This window comes from Meles meles, chromosome 13 (genome assembly GCF_922984935.1).
Source record: "Meles meles chromosome 13, mMelMel3.1 paternal haplotype, whole genome shotgun sequence".
NCBI classification, from domain to species: Eukaryota; Metazoa; Chordata; class Mammalia; order Carnivora; family Mustelidae; genus Meles; species Meles meles.
Window position 1 is genome coordinate 63,504,167 of NC_060078.1, and position 17,730 is coordinate 63,521,896.

Here is a 17,730-nt window from a genome sequence, read left to right on the forward strand (position 1 = left end):
TGGCCAGAATGTTTCTAAAGGGCAGTTTATAACAAGAACCTTAATGATAATTTGCACCCTTTGAACTAATAATTGCACTTACATGAATCTATTCTAAGGAAACAAAGATGCACACAAGGATTTATGTACAAGGATACACACTAAAGTTCTATAATGTAAAATAGTTGGCCAGAAACTGACCAACTGGCCAAGAAGAGAGTCAACATAAATTTTGATACATTTATATATTAGAATGTTGTGAGGCTTTTAAAATGATTTTTGAAGAATAGTTAACAACATGGGGAAACAGCTTAAAGTATTATGGTAAATGAAAAAGGAGGACACCAAACTGTGTGCAAAGAATGACCCTCGATTTTTATAAATGTACATGTGCACGTAAACTACAGAAAAAAGCATGCCAGATGTTCACTGAGGTTTTCTCTGTACAGTGTAGCTATAATTGATATCTATGTTGTACATTATTCTTTTCTATATTTTATATTCTACCATAAATTTTCAGTACTTTAATCTTTCAAGAATAACAGAGTATGTGGCATGCCTTTTGTGTAAGGCCATGGGAACCAATCTCCTGAGTCAGCCCATGCCACCCAGGCTTTGGGTGAGTGCTCGCTCAGATCTTGGAGGGGGCATTTTGCAAGGGTCCACAGGGATGGTTTAAAGAAGACTGTGACTTATGTCCCCAGAGAGCAGGTGTGATGCTCCCTGAGAGTAATACAGATGCGGGGTGCTAGAAAACCAGAGATAGGAGAGAGGAGAGGCTTCTTGGAGAGGACAGGCAAAGGGACAGGCTCTCTTCTTTACAGGGCTGGCTGCTTCTGGGAGGACGAGCTCGCGTTAATTCACAGTCACTAATTCCCGCACTGAGTGCCCACCACATACAAGGCATTGCACTTAGCCCTGAGAAGAAAAATATTTACAAGTGAAGGGGACCCAGAATTGAACTTCTGTAGGGTAGTGGGGTGGTCCAGAGGCTCTCCATCAGTTCACATTTCTCTGTTAGGCAGCAACACATTTTATCCTGGGAGTTTCTGGATGTGCACAGACAGACATAATTGCTCGCATGTCACAAGGACCCAACCTGCTGCATGTATTTTTAAAGGGAAATGGTAAATATCTACTCTCCAGACAGAGATGCCTTGCTAAAATTGTCCAGCACCTTCTAGTTCATGCCTCATTATTTTTTTCCCCAGGAAAACTTAGTAAAAAAAAAAAAAAAAAAGATGTTGATTCTGTTTTCCCTAGACTTTAATTTGCAAGTGTTGGCCACCTCCTGGAGGCTATCTCTGATGTTCTGTAGCAACCCCTCCATCTTCCCATGTGCCTTTTGGTAGCTTACTGCAGATTTGGTGGGAATGGGATGGCACTCTCCCATCCGCTGGTGACTGTAACTTGGCTGCTGTTTGCTCAGAGCTGTACGGGGCAGATTCTCCTCCAGTGATCCTTGCTGTACCGTGGGGTCTCCTAACGACTGACAGCGAAGTGAGCTGTGTGATATTAGGACTATTTAAGCTTCACAGTAATCCTGGGAAGGCAATATTTATATTCTCATTGAGTGGATAGGAAACACAAGACTTATGTAATTAGCCTGAGGTTCCACAGGCTGGATTTGAAACCAAATCTGCTTGACTCTGAAATGAATCGTCTTATGATTATGTTGGGCTGTCTTTTGGAATGCAAATGATTATCTGTTCCTCTACAGATGTGTCACAATTTACTAATTACACTGTAACCGCTCTGTAACAAATCACTTTATTGCTGTTGTTTTTACCTATATGAGTGATACATGGATACCTTTTTATTTCAAAACATTGCAATGTTACAAAAAGACTCCTGTCCCAGTACCCAAGGACCCCATCCTAGTCTTTTACCCAGAGTTAACTTCTATTACCAGTTATTTGTATTTTGCTCTAGCATTTTTAAAATGCATTGTGTACACTTATAAATTTAATGGAAATATATTGTTTTATTTTGTCTGGGTGTACTATTTGTGTATTTAATATATTGTTCTTCAGTAGCCCTTTGCATGTAGTCATATATATTGGGCACTTTTCTACGTCAATCACTTTCAGTTCTGCTGTATTCCTTAATGTCGTTATATTGTGTGTGTGTGTGTGTGTGTGTGTGTTGTGAAACAGGCTATATCTTTTTTTTTTCCATTTTATTTATTTTTTTCAGCGTAACAGTATTCATTCTTTTTGCACAACACCCAGTGCTCCATGCAAAACGTGCCCTCCCCATTACCCACCACCTGTTCCCCCAACCTCCCACCCCTGACCCTTCAAAACCCTCAGGTTGTTTTTCAGAGTCCATAGTCTCTTATGGTTCGCCTCCCCTTCCAAATTTTTTTTTTTTTTAATAAACATATAATGTATTTTTATCCCCAGGGGTACAGGTCGAAACAGGCTATATCTTCATGAGTCTTTCTCCTAATGATTGTCGTTTCATTATAGTCCCGTGAACAAAGGTTCAGTGAATAATGAAATATTACCTTTGTGGGGGGGTGTGCTCCTGCTTTTTCTTTTCTCTGGAGGACTTCTTTCCTTTCCGCACCTGCATGACATAAGCAGGCCTCTTGGCTGATAGGATTGAGATTGTCCTTTTGAATCCTCAGAATAACACCCCAACAACCTTAGTGTCTGAACTGAAGTTCTTTAGTGAGAACCAAAGTGCTCGCACAGTGAGAAAGACCAAGGATCTGAGCATTTTGTCAATCCCACACTCTTCAACCTTCCTTCCTAGATCTGTGTGGGGATGGTGCTGCTGTTGGGTCTCCATTTTATCTGATATAAAGCATGAATTCTGCATGATCTGGTCTACAGGGTCAGCTAACCCTCAATTTTCTGTATTTGAAACCCAGCGGTGACCCTCACTGAAATAGCCGGGGCAGAAGGACATAAAGATGAATTAATTATTCTGTGTCATTGTGCCTCTCTCTCTGAGACTGGATAATGCAGCTGAGGAGTCAGATAACACGAAGAGGTCACTGAGAGCTTTGTGAGCTTCTGCCTTGGCATCAGCCTGCCTGTGATTTTTTTAAAACAGAGGATGGGACCAATACCCACTTGGAGAATGAAGCTATATAAATCACTTGCTCTTGGCTTGAGGTCTGAAATTAGTTATATGACTAGTTACTTGTGGTCAGGCTGGGCTCCTGCCATTGCAAAGATACAAATTAATATGGCTTGGAGCACGGGCCTTAAGATGAGAAGTGGAACAGGACAGAGGGGTGCCTCCCTGGCTTTCCCATTTAAATCATAAAGACTCTCTGGGCAGCCATTGGTCTGGAGCTGTGCCGTGGAACCTCCTGACCTTGACCCTAGAATGCTCTGTGGTTCACCACATACCAGAGCCCCTAAATGCCTGTGGCTTTTGATTGTTGACTCTCCTCAGGGTAGTTCACTGGAACATACTCAAGGGGAATGGCTGGTGGGTACTTCCCCAAGCATGTCAGTCTGAAGCTTGGTTCTGTCTTCTGATTTCCCAGACTGCTGGGCCATCTTGTACTTTCTTGGTAGCAAATTGAAACAGTGGCCAAAGATTCTTTAGTGTTTTGCTGGCCATTCATACGCCTTAACCCTGGTTAGTGTAAGGAGTATAAATCAGAGAAAAGAAAACAAGGTGATTGCCCTTGAGGAAAATACAATCTGGGGCATTCATAAAAATGACAGTCATAAGCATTTATGGAAGAGGGGCTTTTATCAGATCCTAGACTAGGTATCTCACTCCTCTTCATTAACACAGCAACCACTGTATTGTCTGAGCGGAACTTTAGGGAAGCAGAACACAGCGAGTTCTGCCAGCTCGGTGTCTAGTGTCTTTGCCTCTATCCTGTCTCCCTTGTTTTCTCTCTCTGCACATTCAGAGACTCAAAAGTCATTTCATTTGTTATTTCTCTTTTAAGGAGCTTTTAGCAATTGCTGAAAAGAAAATTTGCCCATTTGGAGAATAAATAGGGAACTCTGAGGTGCCGTTGATATAAATGAAGAGGAGGGTGTGGGCTGAAATTGTAGGAAAAATCCCCAGCATGTAATCAGCATCAGGAGAGCTGAGTGTCAGAAATGGGGCGAAGTCTGGATAGTTGCCAGCTGTCCACTCACTGGGAGAGTGGAAATGGAATTTAGGCAGGGCAGACCATGAAGGCCTGAATGGGGCTCAGGCAGGCATTCGGACCCGATGGGGCAGCTGGGCCGGGAAGGGTGACTTAGGGCATCAGTGGCCCTGGATGGAATCTTGGGAAGATGTCTCAGAGACAGAAACATGGTAGGAGTCAGGCTGGTGGTGGGGATGGTATGGGCTGATGCTTTAATCAGCTGTAGCAGAGGCCGCGGAATTATACACCGCCTGGGAATAATGCACTGCCTGCCCTTGTATGGGGATGCAGCCACACCCATGCGTGGACTCGCTGTGTTTGGCTGTTTTAGAGCTGAAGGGCAGAGTTGAGTGGTTGTGACAGAGATCACAGAACCCTAAAATATTCACTCTCTGGCCCTTTTACGGAAAAATTTTGCTAACCTGAGCTGGAGTGACTTGTAATTATCCGAGAGGGGAAGCAAAGCCCAGTGATTGGCACACAGCAGTGGCCACAATGGATAATAGATATGTGTTAAGAAATGAACAAAACAAAATGAACTTGCTAACAGGAAAAGGAACACTCAAATGTGTGAACGCTGAATTTGGATGACCTCACAGAGAAAGGAGTCCATGGAGGAGAAAAGAGATGGAGAAGAGAATCCAGGAGTGAAAGACTTGTGGTCTCCCCACAACTTTGCTTTGCAGAATCTGGGGCAAGGGTTGCAGGTGGCAGGAGAAGGGAGCTGAGGAGCTGGGTGGTAAACTGAGGAAGGCAGCTGCCTGAGTGAAGGAAGCAGTGTGCCCACTGGATCCTGAACATCTGGCGGGCCAGTAAGAACTGGCAGAGTGCCTTCCAGAGTCCTCTCACCTCTGGCAGGAACGTGGCATTGGAACTAGAGGTGTTGAGTGGCAGCTCGGCTCTCTCGGGAAGCTGACTTAGCTGCGTTGGCTGAAAGTTTTTCTTTTCTGTTCTTTTACTTTTAAAATAGCAGCCCATATGCTTGTTGCCACCAGCTTCTCCCCCAGAAGCTCACTAGAGGACTGGGAGCTTGCTGGGTGGATGAAAGTATACCGTATTCTCAACTCAACTCTGGAAGTTGTCATGGAGAGAGTGGCTCAGGCAAACAACTGGGGTTATGGGAGACGAGGCTGGGGTGTTCTGGAACATGCTGGCTCACACGGAGCTCTTCTGGAGGACTATCAGGATAGGACAGGAGACCCTGCATAGTCGAGAGACTCAGACCGGGAGTCAGGTCCGGACACAGACCCGACTATGTCTGAGAAGTTGAAGACAGAGGGCATCCAGCCTGCTGGGCACACTGGGTACCTGGGGAGTGGCATGAATGGTTGGCAGCTGGGAGGCCCGGCTAGATAACAGGCAGATTCCTGGGCGGGTGATAGAGCCATGGAGTGGGGGACCCGCTGTGATACAAATGGGAAAACCAGAGTTAGTGTTAGTGGAGCCAGGATTCAGGGCCCTGGATGCTAATTCAGTTCAGATGCTCTTGAATTAGGACTCTGGAATCAGAGATAGATGGGACGAAACTTGTCAGAAGCTCTGGTCTTAGGCCCTGGGAATAAAGAAGGACTTAGTTGTTGGAGCTGGAGAGTAGGAGAGGGTCTGCAGCCTTCTTGGAGAAAATTTTGTCAATAACCAGCAAAATAGAAGTTATGCATAGAGAATGTCACAGTAATTGCACATCAGGATGTCTCCCCTGAAAGTTTTCTTCATGAATATGTGAGAAGCCATGGACAAGAATGTTCATTGAAACATTACTTACTCTCACAAATTTTAAAGGAGAAGAAACCCAAAATATTTGTATTAGTGATTGAAAGGATAGACAGTGGTTTTTTCATAAGCTATAATCCTCTATAGCAGTTAAAAATAGATAAATTTGGTGCCCCTGGGTGGTTCAGTTTGTTAAGTATCTGACTTTTTATTTCAGCTCAGGTCAAGATCTCAGGGTTGTGAGATCAAGCCCTGTTTTGGGGGCTTGGGATTCTCTCTTTCCTTCTCCCTCTGCCCCTTCCCCTGCTTTCATGCTTTCTCTCTCTCTCAAACAAATAGAAATTTTTTTTAAAGGATGAATTATGGCTAGGTGTGTCAAAATGGATAAATCCCAAAACTTGAATGTTGGGAAAAATAAGCAAGCTACAGGACATACATCCTGTATAAGGCTTATGTAAATGTGAAAAGCTCCAAAATATCCTGTTTATGAACACAAATATCTGTTAAATCTAGTAGTGGGCATATGATCGACATCCCATTGAATTTTCCTGTGTGCTGGAGATAATTCATTAAAAAGACAGGAAGAAAGCAGGAGAACAGTGGAAGAGCCGGCTGGACTTGGATAACCTGAGCCAAGGCACAGAAGCCGAAAACCTGTGGCCTTGTGCCTCTCACCTGTTGCCTTCCAGGTCAGCTGTGTGTTCGGAGCAATTCAAAATGGTAACTGACATCGAACCAGGCTCGTGGCAGGTGCTCGCTGCATACGTTTGATGTTCCCAGCTTTCTGGACATTTCAGTATTGGGAGCCTCGTGTCAAGATTTGAGAGGCTTGCTTTGCGATAGGAGAAAGGAGCCTGTTTCCTCCAAGTGACCCCACTGGAAGGTCTAGAGTGACAAGGTGGACGATGATGGCTTTCTTGTGACAGGGAGTTCTGCAGGTGCTGCTGTCTCTGGCAATGGGGCCGAGGCCTCTTGGCAAGCTGCCCCTCCCCCCAGGCAAAGGGGCCCCCAGCGCTCTGTGGTCAGTATGTGGGAAGGACAGAGTCCAGGGCACCTTTCATACCACAGGTGTCATGGCTTCTTGAGGTGTCTTCAGTGAGTGAGCCCTTTTCGGTCAGCTTGAATGAGCAGAGGAAGCTAACATGTGGAGAATCCTTTGTAGGGAAGTCCCTGCAGTGGGAGAAGCAGCCACTCGTAGGGAAGAGCGGAGTGGCTGTGGATCTTCAGGGCAGCCTGCAGAAAGAGAGCATGTGTGGTGCTAAGCTGACTACCTTTGAGGAGGCTTCTGTGGATTCTGGGAGGAAGTTTGTTGTGACCTCAGTCATGCAGGGAGCCCTGAGAATTTAGCTCTTTATAAAAGTAAGATGCTTGCTATGTAGGGAGTGAGGAAATGTGCTGCTTGGAGACCAGCTTGGCTCCATGTTGGTGGCATTAGGATATTTGAGGTCCAGATGGGCCCTATGATTTTAGGAGTTAAACCTCTTGTGTTCATGATGGAGTAGGGCTTGACAAACTCTCTTCTTGGCCCAACTCTAGTCAGGACCCTCTGAGCTCTTTGTCAAGTAGGTTCTGCCCTTGGGTGAGTCCTCAAAAGCCCAGTTGTCCCAAGAACCCTAAGTCAGTCTAGCCGGAATCCCCTGCCCTCAATATCCGACTGATCTCCCCATCCCCTACCTGGGTGATGTCTCATCACACTGGCCTGCCTTCAGTAAGAATCCCGTCAGGTCCATTTATAAAGGAATTACTCTACCCTCTAGTAATGGTCTATCCACTCACCCCACCCTTCTCTTTGGCTATAAATTCCCTGCTCTTCCTTGTTTTCAGTTGAGCCCAGTCTCTCTCATTGGAAAACCCTATAGTGGTGGTCTCTGTACATATTGCCTTTGTCCCAAAGGAAGTCTGCCTTATCATTTTAATAGGTGTTGGGGAATTTTTTTCTTTAACAGATGTGAGGAATTGGCTTATCCAGGGTAGCACTTTGTGTATGTTTCAGAGTCAGGATTCCTAGACTCCAAGTTCAATGTTCTTTCTCCACACCATGCTATCTTTATGCCTTCAAGAGTGCAGACTCAAGAAGGGATTCATCCTGTAAAACCTTTTATTTGGATTAATAAGAGTATGCAGCTGACTGCTTCTAGAGATTAGGCTTTCTCCTTCCCTGCCCTGGAGAGGATAGGAGCTTGGGGTGATTAGTCACTTAACCTTGATGCTCGTGTGAGTGAATGGCAGATCCTTCCCTGGGACTGGATGCTGCTAGACCTTTCCACATGTTCTAGCATCCAGCTAGATGAAGTATGTTTTCTAGGTGTGGCTTTGTGTTGAATGGCCAGTGGACATTATCAGCTGGTCAAGAACTTGACCAGCTTAAGACCAAGGATGACCATTCATTCATTCTTACAAATGAGGACAAAGAAAAGTGGAATAATACACAAACCAGTACATTCAGCACTTGCTTTGCATCAGACGTGGTACAAGGCATTGGGGCTGTTATAAGAAATGTCTCTTGCCCTTAGGGAACAATAGTCATGGGGAAATCCCAGAATAAAAATTAGTATGACTGAAACAATAGGATAAATGCTAACTTAGAAATACATACAAGGTGGTATGGGAATGCAAAGGAAATCACGATTAATCCCAGTGGGGAAGCTGGAAGGAGGGTGATATTGATGATATTGGTGGTGTCAGAGGTTGGAGAGAGATGTCCTAAAGCAGAGAAAGTAGCATAACAATAGTTCAGGCAATGGGAATGATACTAGTAGAAAGGGAGGGAGTGAAAACATAAGACATTCAGGAAAGTTTGGTGAGGTGGAGAGAAGGGGGCAGGGAACAGGTGGCTGGAAATTAGTCTAGTGAGGAAGACTGAAGCCATATTTGACAAGACTAAGCTTGGAAGCTACAACCTCACTGTGTGTAGACAGCAGTCATTACTCCAAGGGATGAGGTAGAGAGACAAGGAGGTTGAAATACAGCCTGATGACAGCATGGGGGATGGGGGGAGGGGGAGAAGGAGGGAAGAAGAACTATTGCAAAAAATAATGATGCGTGAGCCACAGCACTGGCATGAAGATGGGAAGACCAGGGGTCCAAGTTATTTAGGAGATAGAATCACTAGGACTTGGAGACTGAGCTGGGTTTGAGAGATAAAGGCAAGAAGAAAGATTGGGAGTGATTCCCTGTGCTTAAAGGTAGACAGGAGACTGAAGATAAGAAGTCAGCTTTGGGGGGACTGGTTATAAAAATTACCATAGATGCTGACCATGTGGAGCCGGTAGCCTAGGGAGGGATTTGAAATACCGATGTTTGTTTATTCAGTAAACATGCCGAGTGTGTATGATACATACAACCTGGTTCTTTACATTTTAGGCAGAAGAGAAGTGCATGTCCTTTTTATTTTCATATATATTTTTTTAGCATTTCATTATATCTACATCCTGTCAGGAGGTTTCCCACGTGTCATATTTTTGCATCCTTAATGAATGGCTTGTGAGATCAAATCTCCCTGATTTTTTTCAGTTCAGAAACGTGAGGCTCTAGGAGGTTAAGTAACTTGCACGTGGTCATGCAACCAGAGAGCTACGGATCTAGCAATGAAATAGAGATTTTGTGGGGCGCCTGGGTAGCTCAGTCGGTTAAGCATCTGCCTTAGGCTCAGGTCATGATCCCAGGCTGCTGGGATCGAGCCCCACATCAGGCTCCCTGCTCAGGGTGAGGTCTGCTTCTCCCTCTCCCTCTGCCCCTCCTTTGCTTGTGCTTTCTCCCTCCCTCTCTCTCTAATAAATAAATAAAATCTTAAAAAAAAAAAAAAACAGAAATATTTTTCTATACCCAAAGTTCCTGTTCTTTCATCTCACCATAACACTCTCCATGCTCCCTTGTCCTCCAGGAGCTAATATTGTCCTAGGGAGACCAGAACTTACAGAAACTCATCACAATGGTATCAAAGAGCTAAAAGGAGGCATACGCAGTGTGCGTTGGGCACACCGTGGGCTGGGAAGCTTGTTTCAGGGCAGAGAGGGGGTGAGGGTGACTGGGAAGAGGGCTAGTGAAGCCTTCACAGGGGTAAGGGTGGGCATCTCAGCTGGTGTGGGGACATGGAGTTTGCTCAGTCAGAGGGGGTGGGCTGATTTTTAAAGGTCATCACACGTTATGAGCCTTGACTATTAGGCTTGTGAAACTGAGCTGTGGGCCTGAGCAGGAATAGATTCTGGAGAGAAGGTGGGGGAAGAACCCAGGAAGAGGGAGGAGCAGGCAGGTGGTTACTGGGGGAACACCCAGCCAGAGCCAGACACTGGGATCTGAGGCAGCACGCAGGCTCCCATGAGGTCAGGTGACTGAAACTAAACTGATCTCGGACTTTCTAAAGCCTAGGTGGGAGAAGTTTCGTGACCTAGCCAAAGAAGGCAATGGAGGAAAGACGGGGTGCGGAGCTGATGTACTGGTGGTTTGAAAGGGGAGGACGGTACGTGCGGAGTCGGGTTGGGGAGTGAGGCACAGAGCGTGGCGCGAGGCTGGGCCCTCCCTGTTAGCCACCTGCTCTCCTTCCTCCACCGTGGAAAGGTGGGATGGAGCAGAAGGAGCCTATGGCTTGGCCTGCCTTTGCTCTCTGAGTCCTGACTTGTGGCTTTGGTATAAGGTCAGAACCCTGGAAACTGGGCCCAAAGGACAAGCCAGTAGCCAGCAGGATGATTGGAATGATAAATTGTTGGCAGCACTTCCACAACCCCTCTTTGACCCTGACACACCATGGCTCCTGCGTCAAGCCTCCCACCCCCTCCCTGCTGTGGCCCAGTGCTGCCGCTGCACCCTCCAGCCTCCTGCACATGGGCCTTCCTTCCACCCGGAGGGTTCCCCAGCCTCCGGCTCTGTGGAGGCGGTGTGAGGTTGGCTGGACTCCGGCGACCTCAGGAGACAGTCTGGCCTCTCCGACAGCTCCCGGCCGGAACCTGCATCCATCTGCAGCAGCACGTGGAGGGCCCTGGGCTGAACCTGGGGGCAGGCAGGCCCTGGCAGCCGCTTTCACAGACAGCTTCACAGAGGGCAGAAAAGTAGGTCTCTGAGAAAGGCCCGGAGCAAAGGGGAGTGAGGTTAGGTAGTAAGCAGATGCACTAGTCTAATTGCTCTTCTGAAATTAATGGGGCCTTTTATCTCTGAAGCCCTCCTGTGATTTGGGAACAAAGGTGCAAGTTGAAGGAGAACTTGGCTCCCCTCGGAACATAATCCACCATTTGGTAAAACGGTCTCTTCCTTCCTTTCTCTCTTACCTGCAGGTCAACGGATTATGGCACCACCTACGAGAAGCTGAATGACAAAGTAGGATTGAAGACTGTCCTCAGTTACCTCTACGTCAATCCCACCAACAAAAGGAAGGTAAGACTAGGGGTCAGCCGTGCTGAGCAATCCCTGTGGGGTAGCAGGGCTGCCAGGGACCAGGCATGAAGAAGAAAACCGGTAGGCATGGAATCTGTTAGAGAGAGCCTGCTTTCTAGGCCAGGAACACCACAGATAATCCTTGTAGCTCTGACTGCCTCAACACTGGCAGTAGCACTAGTAGTAATAATTTCAACAACAACAGTAAAATGATGTCGCTAGTAAGGTGTTCTCTGTGCCAGAGATGCCTTATCTCATTTATCCTCACAGCGAATCTGTGCGCTAAAAGTCACTGTTGTTCCCATTTTATGGATGAAGACACTGAAGGTCTGAGAGATTAAGGAATTTTCTGGCCTAAAGGCAGACAATGGTAAGTGATAGATCTGTGATTTGAGCGTGGCTCTGCTTGTCTCTGCAGTTGAGTTCTTCCGGCGTCCCTCTTGCTGGTCTGTTTTCAGAGAGCTCCTTGTAACAGAGGTCTGGTTCTGCCACGGGAAGGATAGGGAGTTCTTGGATTCACCAGCTTGATCTAGAGCTACCCTGGGTATGGAGAGCAAACCGGCTGCTGGCCCCTCTGCTGTCTGACTTTCCAGTTGACTTAATAGCCAGGATGTGGAGGAAGTCCTAGAAAACCACCTTGTGGTCGTGGAGGCCCCCTGGGAGGACAGACCTTTGAGTCCATGGAACAATGGACGGTTTTAGAAAATAAATACTGTGTAATATGTTGGTTCTGGGATGGGTGATCTTTCTGCAGCCAGAAAGGCACCGCTCTTTAGAAACTTAGGCAGGCCTAGCCCCTAGAAACACAGCAGGAATCTAAAAGGCCATTTTAGTGTTTCTCAAAGTCTGACAGTGGCACTCCCTAGCTTTCCTCCTGCAATCTGATTTGCATTTCCCTGTAGGTTTCTAGCCCCCCCCCCCATTTGTTTGTTTGTTTGTTTGTTTTTTTTGGTGAGAATAAGTGCAGGGGTGGGCTTCAACCCACTGTGCAGATGTCCCTGACCTCTGAGTCACCTGGTAGAGGCCAAGCAGAATGATGATGGTTTATGCTGCTCAGAGCAGAACAGCTTTGAGTCAGGCCCATAGCAGGAGTGCCACACCCCCCATCTTCTCACTCCCACCTCTGCCTCCCCTAACCCCCCCCAAAGGGAGGAAGCAGAATGGATGACTCGTGGTTCAGCGTTGATGATTGGATGCCCAGTGATCTAGCTAGGAGGCTCCAGACTCTGCCCACCAGTCAAGAGCCAAAACCCAGGTGATCATCAGGTTGGCTGTTGGGACACTTGTTACTCAGTGGAGTAGTTTCTCTTTGCTTTGCCCTGAGTGCTGTCCTCTCCATAGTTTTCAGTATTGTCATGTGACTTGTTGGATGTCAGAGCAGGAAGGGATCATAGATCTGTATCGATAGGAGTAGTACTTACTCAATGATTTTGCAAAAGTGAGTAAAGCTCTAGATGTCTTCTCTGGAAACACACCCCTGCCCACAAAACTGGAAGTTTAGCAGTTTGTGAACAGCTGGAATCCCACTCATGGACCCAGGATGTCCATGGAGTCTCAGTTAAGAATCCTTTATCTGTACCAGTAACCTCGTTTTACAGAGGAGAAAACAGAAGCCAAAATAACCCACGGAGCTGGGTGAGAGGTCAGGACTCTGGATTCTCAGTCCAGATTTCTTTGCTGCAGACCACACTCGGCACATTTTCCTCCCACACAGTCACAGCCTAGTAGTTCGCAGTGCACAGTCTAGCCCTATCTTGGAAGCTTGAGGCGTTGCTTCTTGACCCAGAGGAAAGCTAGGTGCCGTGTCCATGATGGACTCTTGATAAACCTGGACTGAATGTAATCAACAGTGGTCTGTTTCAGTTCTTCCTCTGCCCTGCCTTCTTCATTACGAAGGAAGCTGAGGTCCGCAGAGGACGGATGTCACCGTGTCACGCAGCTGGTTGGTGGTGGTGTTTCCAGTTGGTCTCATGACTCTCAGTATAAAGCTTTTTCCATCCTACACAAGTGACTTGGGGTCAGATGGAACCACGTCTTGGGGTGTATGCCCCGTGGGAGAAGCAGGATTTTGACCTGTGGCAGAAGCCCTTCAGCACAGTCTTTGACCTTTGACCACAGCAAAGTTGATGTTATTTTCTTAGATAGTAGGTCAGCTGTCTTTCTCTGAAGTGGGATGTAAAGGGTCACAACGATGGGCATCTGTTTTGGTGCTCGTCTGTCATGTCTGTTTCCTGTTGAGCTTTTACTCATAATGATGTTACTTTTTTTTTTTTTTTTTTAAATAATGAAGTCTCCTTTGGTCTTTTGCTATTTTTATCTACCCCTGACTTCTTTATCTTTCTGTGGTATAACCTAGATGTGATTAGAAGTACAGGAGGGTTGTCTGGGTCTCTCAGTCAGTTGAGCATCTGACTCTTGGTTTCAGATCCTGATCTCAGGGGTCATGAGATCGAGCCCCACATCAGGCTCCATACTCCATACAGAGTCTGCTTGTTCCTCTCTCTGCACCACCCGCCCTGCCCTGTCTCTTTCTAAAATAAATAAACAAGTATTTTTTTAAAAAAATGTGCAGAAACAAAGGGTTGGTTAACACAGATGCTGAGGGTCAGAAAGAATGGAAAGCTGGGATTTAGAGACCCCTGCTGCAGAAATTCTGTCTCCATTTCTCCTGCCTAGTGGTGATATCCACACCATGGGCTCTCTGGAGCAGTTTCTCTTGGGAATTAATTCCCACTTAACTAAAGTGGAGCCTATTTTGTCTGTCTTCTCTGAGAAACACCATCAAAGCACAGTTAATTCTTACTTCGGAGTTGCTGCTACCCAGCAAGTTAGACATAAAAGCATAGACATTTTCCCACTCCGATTGGGGAAAGACAAACTACAGGCTATTGCCATGTTGTTGTTTTTAGATTTTCTTTATTCATTTGACAGACATAGCTAGAGAAGGAACACAAGCAGGGGGAGTGGGAGAGGGAGAAGGAGGCTTCCAGCCAAGCAGGGAGCCTGATACGGGGCTTGATCCCAGGACCCCGGGATCGTGACCTGAGCCGAAGTTGGACACTTAACGACTGAGCCACCCAGGGGCCCCATTGCCATATATTTTTTTCTTTTAACGATTTTATTTATTGAACAGAGATAGAGAGAGATCACAAGTAGGCAGAGCAGCAGGCAAGAGAGAGAGGGGAAAGCAGGCTCCCTGCTGAGCAGAGAGCCTGATGCGGGCTCGATCCCAGGACTCTGAGATCATGACCTGAGCCAAAGGCAGAGGCCCAACCCACTGAGCCACCCAGGAGCCCCTGTTGCCATGGTTTTATTTATTTTCTTTAATAGCAGTAGAAATTAATTTATAAGGAGACTGTGTGATCCTGAAATGCTTTCTGAATCATCCAAGGAATGATGAAATTAGATTCTGTTTCATTATATGGTAAATGTGTTTGATTGTCTCCTGAGCCTCTGGGTGCTGACAGTTCACAAATACTCTACATGATGACTTTTCTTTTAACTGGACTATTTGGTTTACTAGAACGACCCTTCTCCAGCCCCTTATGAAAAATGACAGATATAAATGAAAATACTCGGTTTGTTGCTTTATTGCTTAGTGCTCTGGGTCATTATGACCTTGTAATTCAAATTTTATGTTGCCTTCTTAACTATCTCTTAAAGTTTAAACCTGTGGTCTCCAGATTTTCGTCTCTGCTTACATTATGCCAGATCTTCTGCTCCTCCAGCCCCCAAATTATCTGTAGCTGCCCATGTTCATTGACAGCCAGTGAAAAATCCAGGGGATTTTCGGTTAATCTTGTGGAAACACTTGGTTTTTACTTAATGAGATATTTATTTTAACAGATGGCTACTACTGTCCTTGGAGGCTATGAGAACATCAGAGATCTGTGGCCTCTGGCAAAACAGTAAATTGTGCTTGTATTTATATAGTAGCTGGGTTTCTAATGAGTTTTTGACAACGTAAAATCTTCAAATGCAGATAACCAGTAAACCATTAGGTTGAAAATAGAAGTGTTAACATGGGTATATGTTAATTAATTGAGCACCTACTATACTAAGCTGTCTTTTAGGAGCTTAATCTGTATAACCTCCAGTCCTCCTTGCCACTTTAAAGGCAGGTAAGATTACCCCATGGCTGTATTTCAGTGTAAATGATGAGTCTGCAACAAATTTCCCGTTGATGAGGGAAGTGAGTGCCAAATTTGTCAGGATACATACAGCGATACTGGACTCCCTTAAGGAAGTTGAGATTTGCGCTAGCCATATTTACTGGTCTTTCCTAAATGAGAGTATTGATATGAAATGCTGGGAGCTCCCATTGAAGTTGTTCTAGACTCTCCTTTGATGTGGTGGTATCAGTATTATTTTAATGACCTTGACCTGCCCTGACTGTATTTCATGTGAATTCTACATCCCTTCCTGTTTGCCTTTCTCCAGCCGTTGGCCGAATAGTTCATTACCTGGTGATGTCTGAGCCTGGAACTTTGAACATGAAGAGTAGTGTGTTCGTTTTAGAAGCAGGTGTATATGAGGTTTGCGTCCCTGAGGAGGGGCTCTGCTGCAGGTTGCGGGGGGCGGTCTGAGTTCCCTCTCACAGCTTCTTCTGCTCACAGGAAACAAATATCTCTGGGTTCCTGGAACTCGTTACTGTTACGCAGTGCCTGCCCTCTGGTCCAATCAGAATGGCACGTACTAAGGTCAGGCTTGCATTTAATGGATCTGTGATTTGTACAATACAAACATGCTGAGAGCTTTGTGCCCCAACAAGAGAGGGGTTTGGCTCCTACAGGAGCCTATTTGGAAAAAAATCTCTAGGTGGGTAGGGAAATGCAGGCATGCTATGGCCTAATTGCTTTGGCTCAAAAGTGGCTGCCACCTGCAGATTTGGAAAGAGAGCTTTGGCAGTGGCAGAGAGCATAGGAAATTCTGACTGCCAGGGAATTTGGCTCAATTACTGCAGAGTAGAGGGGGGTGTGCCTGCATGTATGGGGGCGGGGGTGGGAGGCTGTACGATCTGATACCAGAATAGGGTAATTAGTTCTTTTCGAGCTCCTCACAAGTCCCAAGTATACCCTATTCTAAGTTTTAGTCCTAATCCCCTGAGCCTGTACTTTTATTCCCATCTGACAGGTGAGGAGATTGAGACTCAGAGAGCTGAGCCATTTGCTTTTTGTCAAGGAGCTAGCAAGAATGGCCTAGGATCCCCATTCGCCTCCATCTGCCCACAAATACCATGCTGTCTGCCCTGATCTATAGGTTGGCTGCTCGTGCACCGACAGACAGAGCAGGTGCATGCAGTCAGCTCCCTAATTGTGTCGGCTGCTTCAGGTTTTCTGCCCATTAGTAGTAGAGAATTCACCATTTCTTGGAAGAGGAGGGGAGTGCCAGATCTTCCCTTCCTAATTTATTTACCATTGCGGAGAAAAATTATTTCCAGGCACCCCTGCAGAAATACAGTGGGACCTGCCAGTCGGATTTCTCTGGCAAGGAAGCCACTTCTGTCCGGCTGTTGAAGAGGCATTGTCAATGTGTCAGATGTGGATTGTTCCCATAACGTTCTCTTAATTCAGCAGCATAACCCTGAGCTCTGTGACCCACAGGAACACCTCGAAACAAAACAAAACACAGGATTTTAAAATACCTGCCTCCTGCGTTCCCTGACCGTGTCAGCTGCGATTGTTGGAGGATGAGGGAAAGTCCACTTTCAGATTGTAAAACCTCTTACACTAAAACAAAGCAGTTGCAATCATAAGGAGAAGGAGAAGGAGGAAATTTCAGGCCATTAAGCCATTAAGTGTCTAGCTCTGAGCGAAGTCTTTTTTTGGGTGGGGGGGTGTTTCCTGTTTTGAGAGATGTGCAGTCGGCTGGGGCAGGGACTGCTGGTGAGTGATAGGGGCCCCGCGCAGACTGCGATCGCCACTCCGGAAAGGGGGCTTCTCCCGATACGCTCCAGAAGACTGTGGGCTTGGGGGTGCTGTGACATCACTGTCGTCATTTCCTGATTTTCTCTGCCTATTTCCATATGGAAGTTTTGTGTTCTGAAATGTTTTAGAGGGGCTAGGAAGCGGAATTAAGAGTGTGGGTCCTGGCAGGCTATCCCAGATCCTTTTCAGTGCCTTGTGTCCAGATGGCCTTCCGTTGTTCTCCAGCCGAAAAGTTGGTATTTGCAACGTGGCCTTTGGAGCCCCAGTATAAGGATAGTGCTCAGCAGGTGCTCTTCCTGAGAGCCGACCACACAGTGATGCCTCTGTGGCCTGCGTGACATACCAGCTGGGTGTGGCTCACAAAGGCTTTTTTGCTTTGACTCCAAGGAATCATGTAGTAGGTCCTGCAATGCAAAGGGACCTTTGGGGTCATCGAAGGGAAAGACCTTTAGAACAGGAATAGAAGGCAGACCTCTGCTTTCTGGTCCTGGTTCTGCCCCTGGGCAACTGTGCGTTCTTGAATAAGCCAGACCCCACTCAAAGCCTGTTTCCCTCTCTGTGTAAAGGCAAGCTTGGCTCCTGTACTCTTTGAGGTTCTTTCCAGCTCAGTTTGTCCCGATGGCCACCATTCGGACA

At 46.4% G+C, this 17,730-nt stretch overlaps 1 protein-coding gene across 2 annotated transcripts in view; it reads left to right on the forward strand.

Annotated features, from left to right (window-relative positions):
* The window catches only part of SORCS3 (sortilin related VPS10 domain containing receptor 3), a 603,811-nt gene that overhangs the window by 238,346 nt on the left and 347,735 nt on the right, over nucleotides 1-17,730 (forward strand). For both annotated transcript variants that reach the window (XM_046028096.1, XM_046028098.1), the window contains exon 3: nucleotides 11,068-11,167. In XM_046028096.1, coding sequence (XP_045884052.1) covers nucleotides 11,068-11,167 — 100 coding nt within the window. The remainder of the gene's footprint in view (nucleotides 1-11,067; nucleotides 11,168-17,730) is intronic.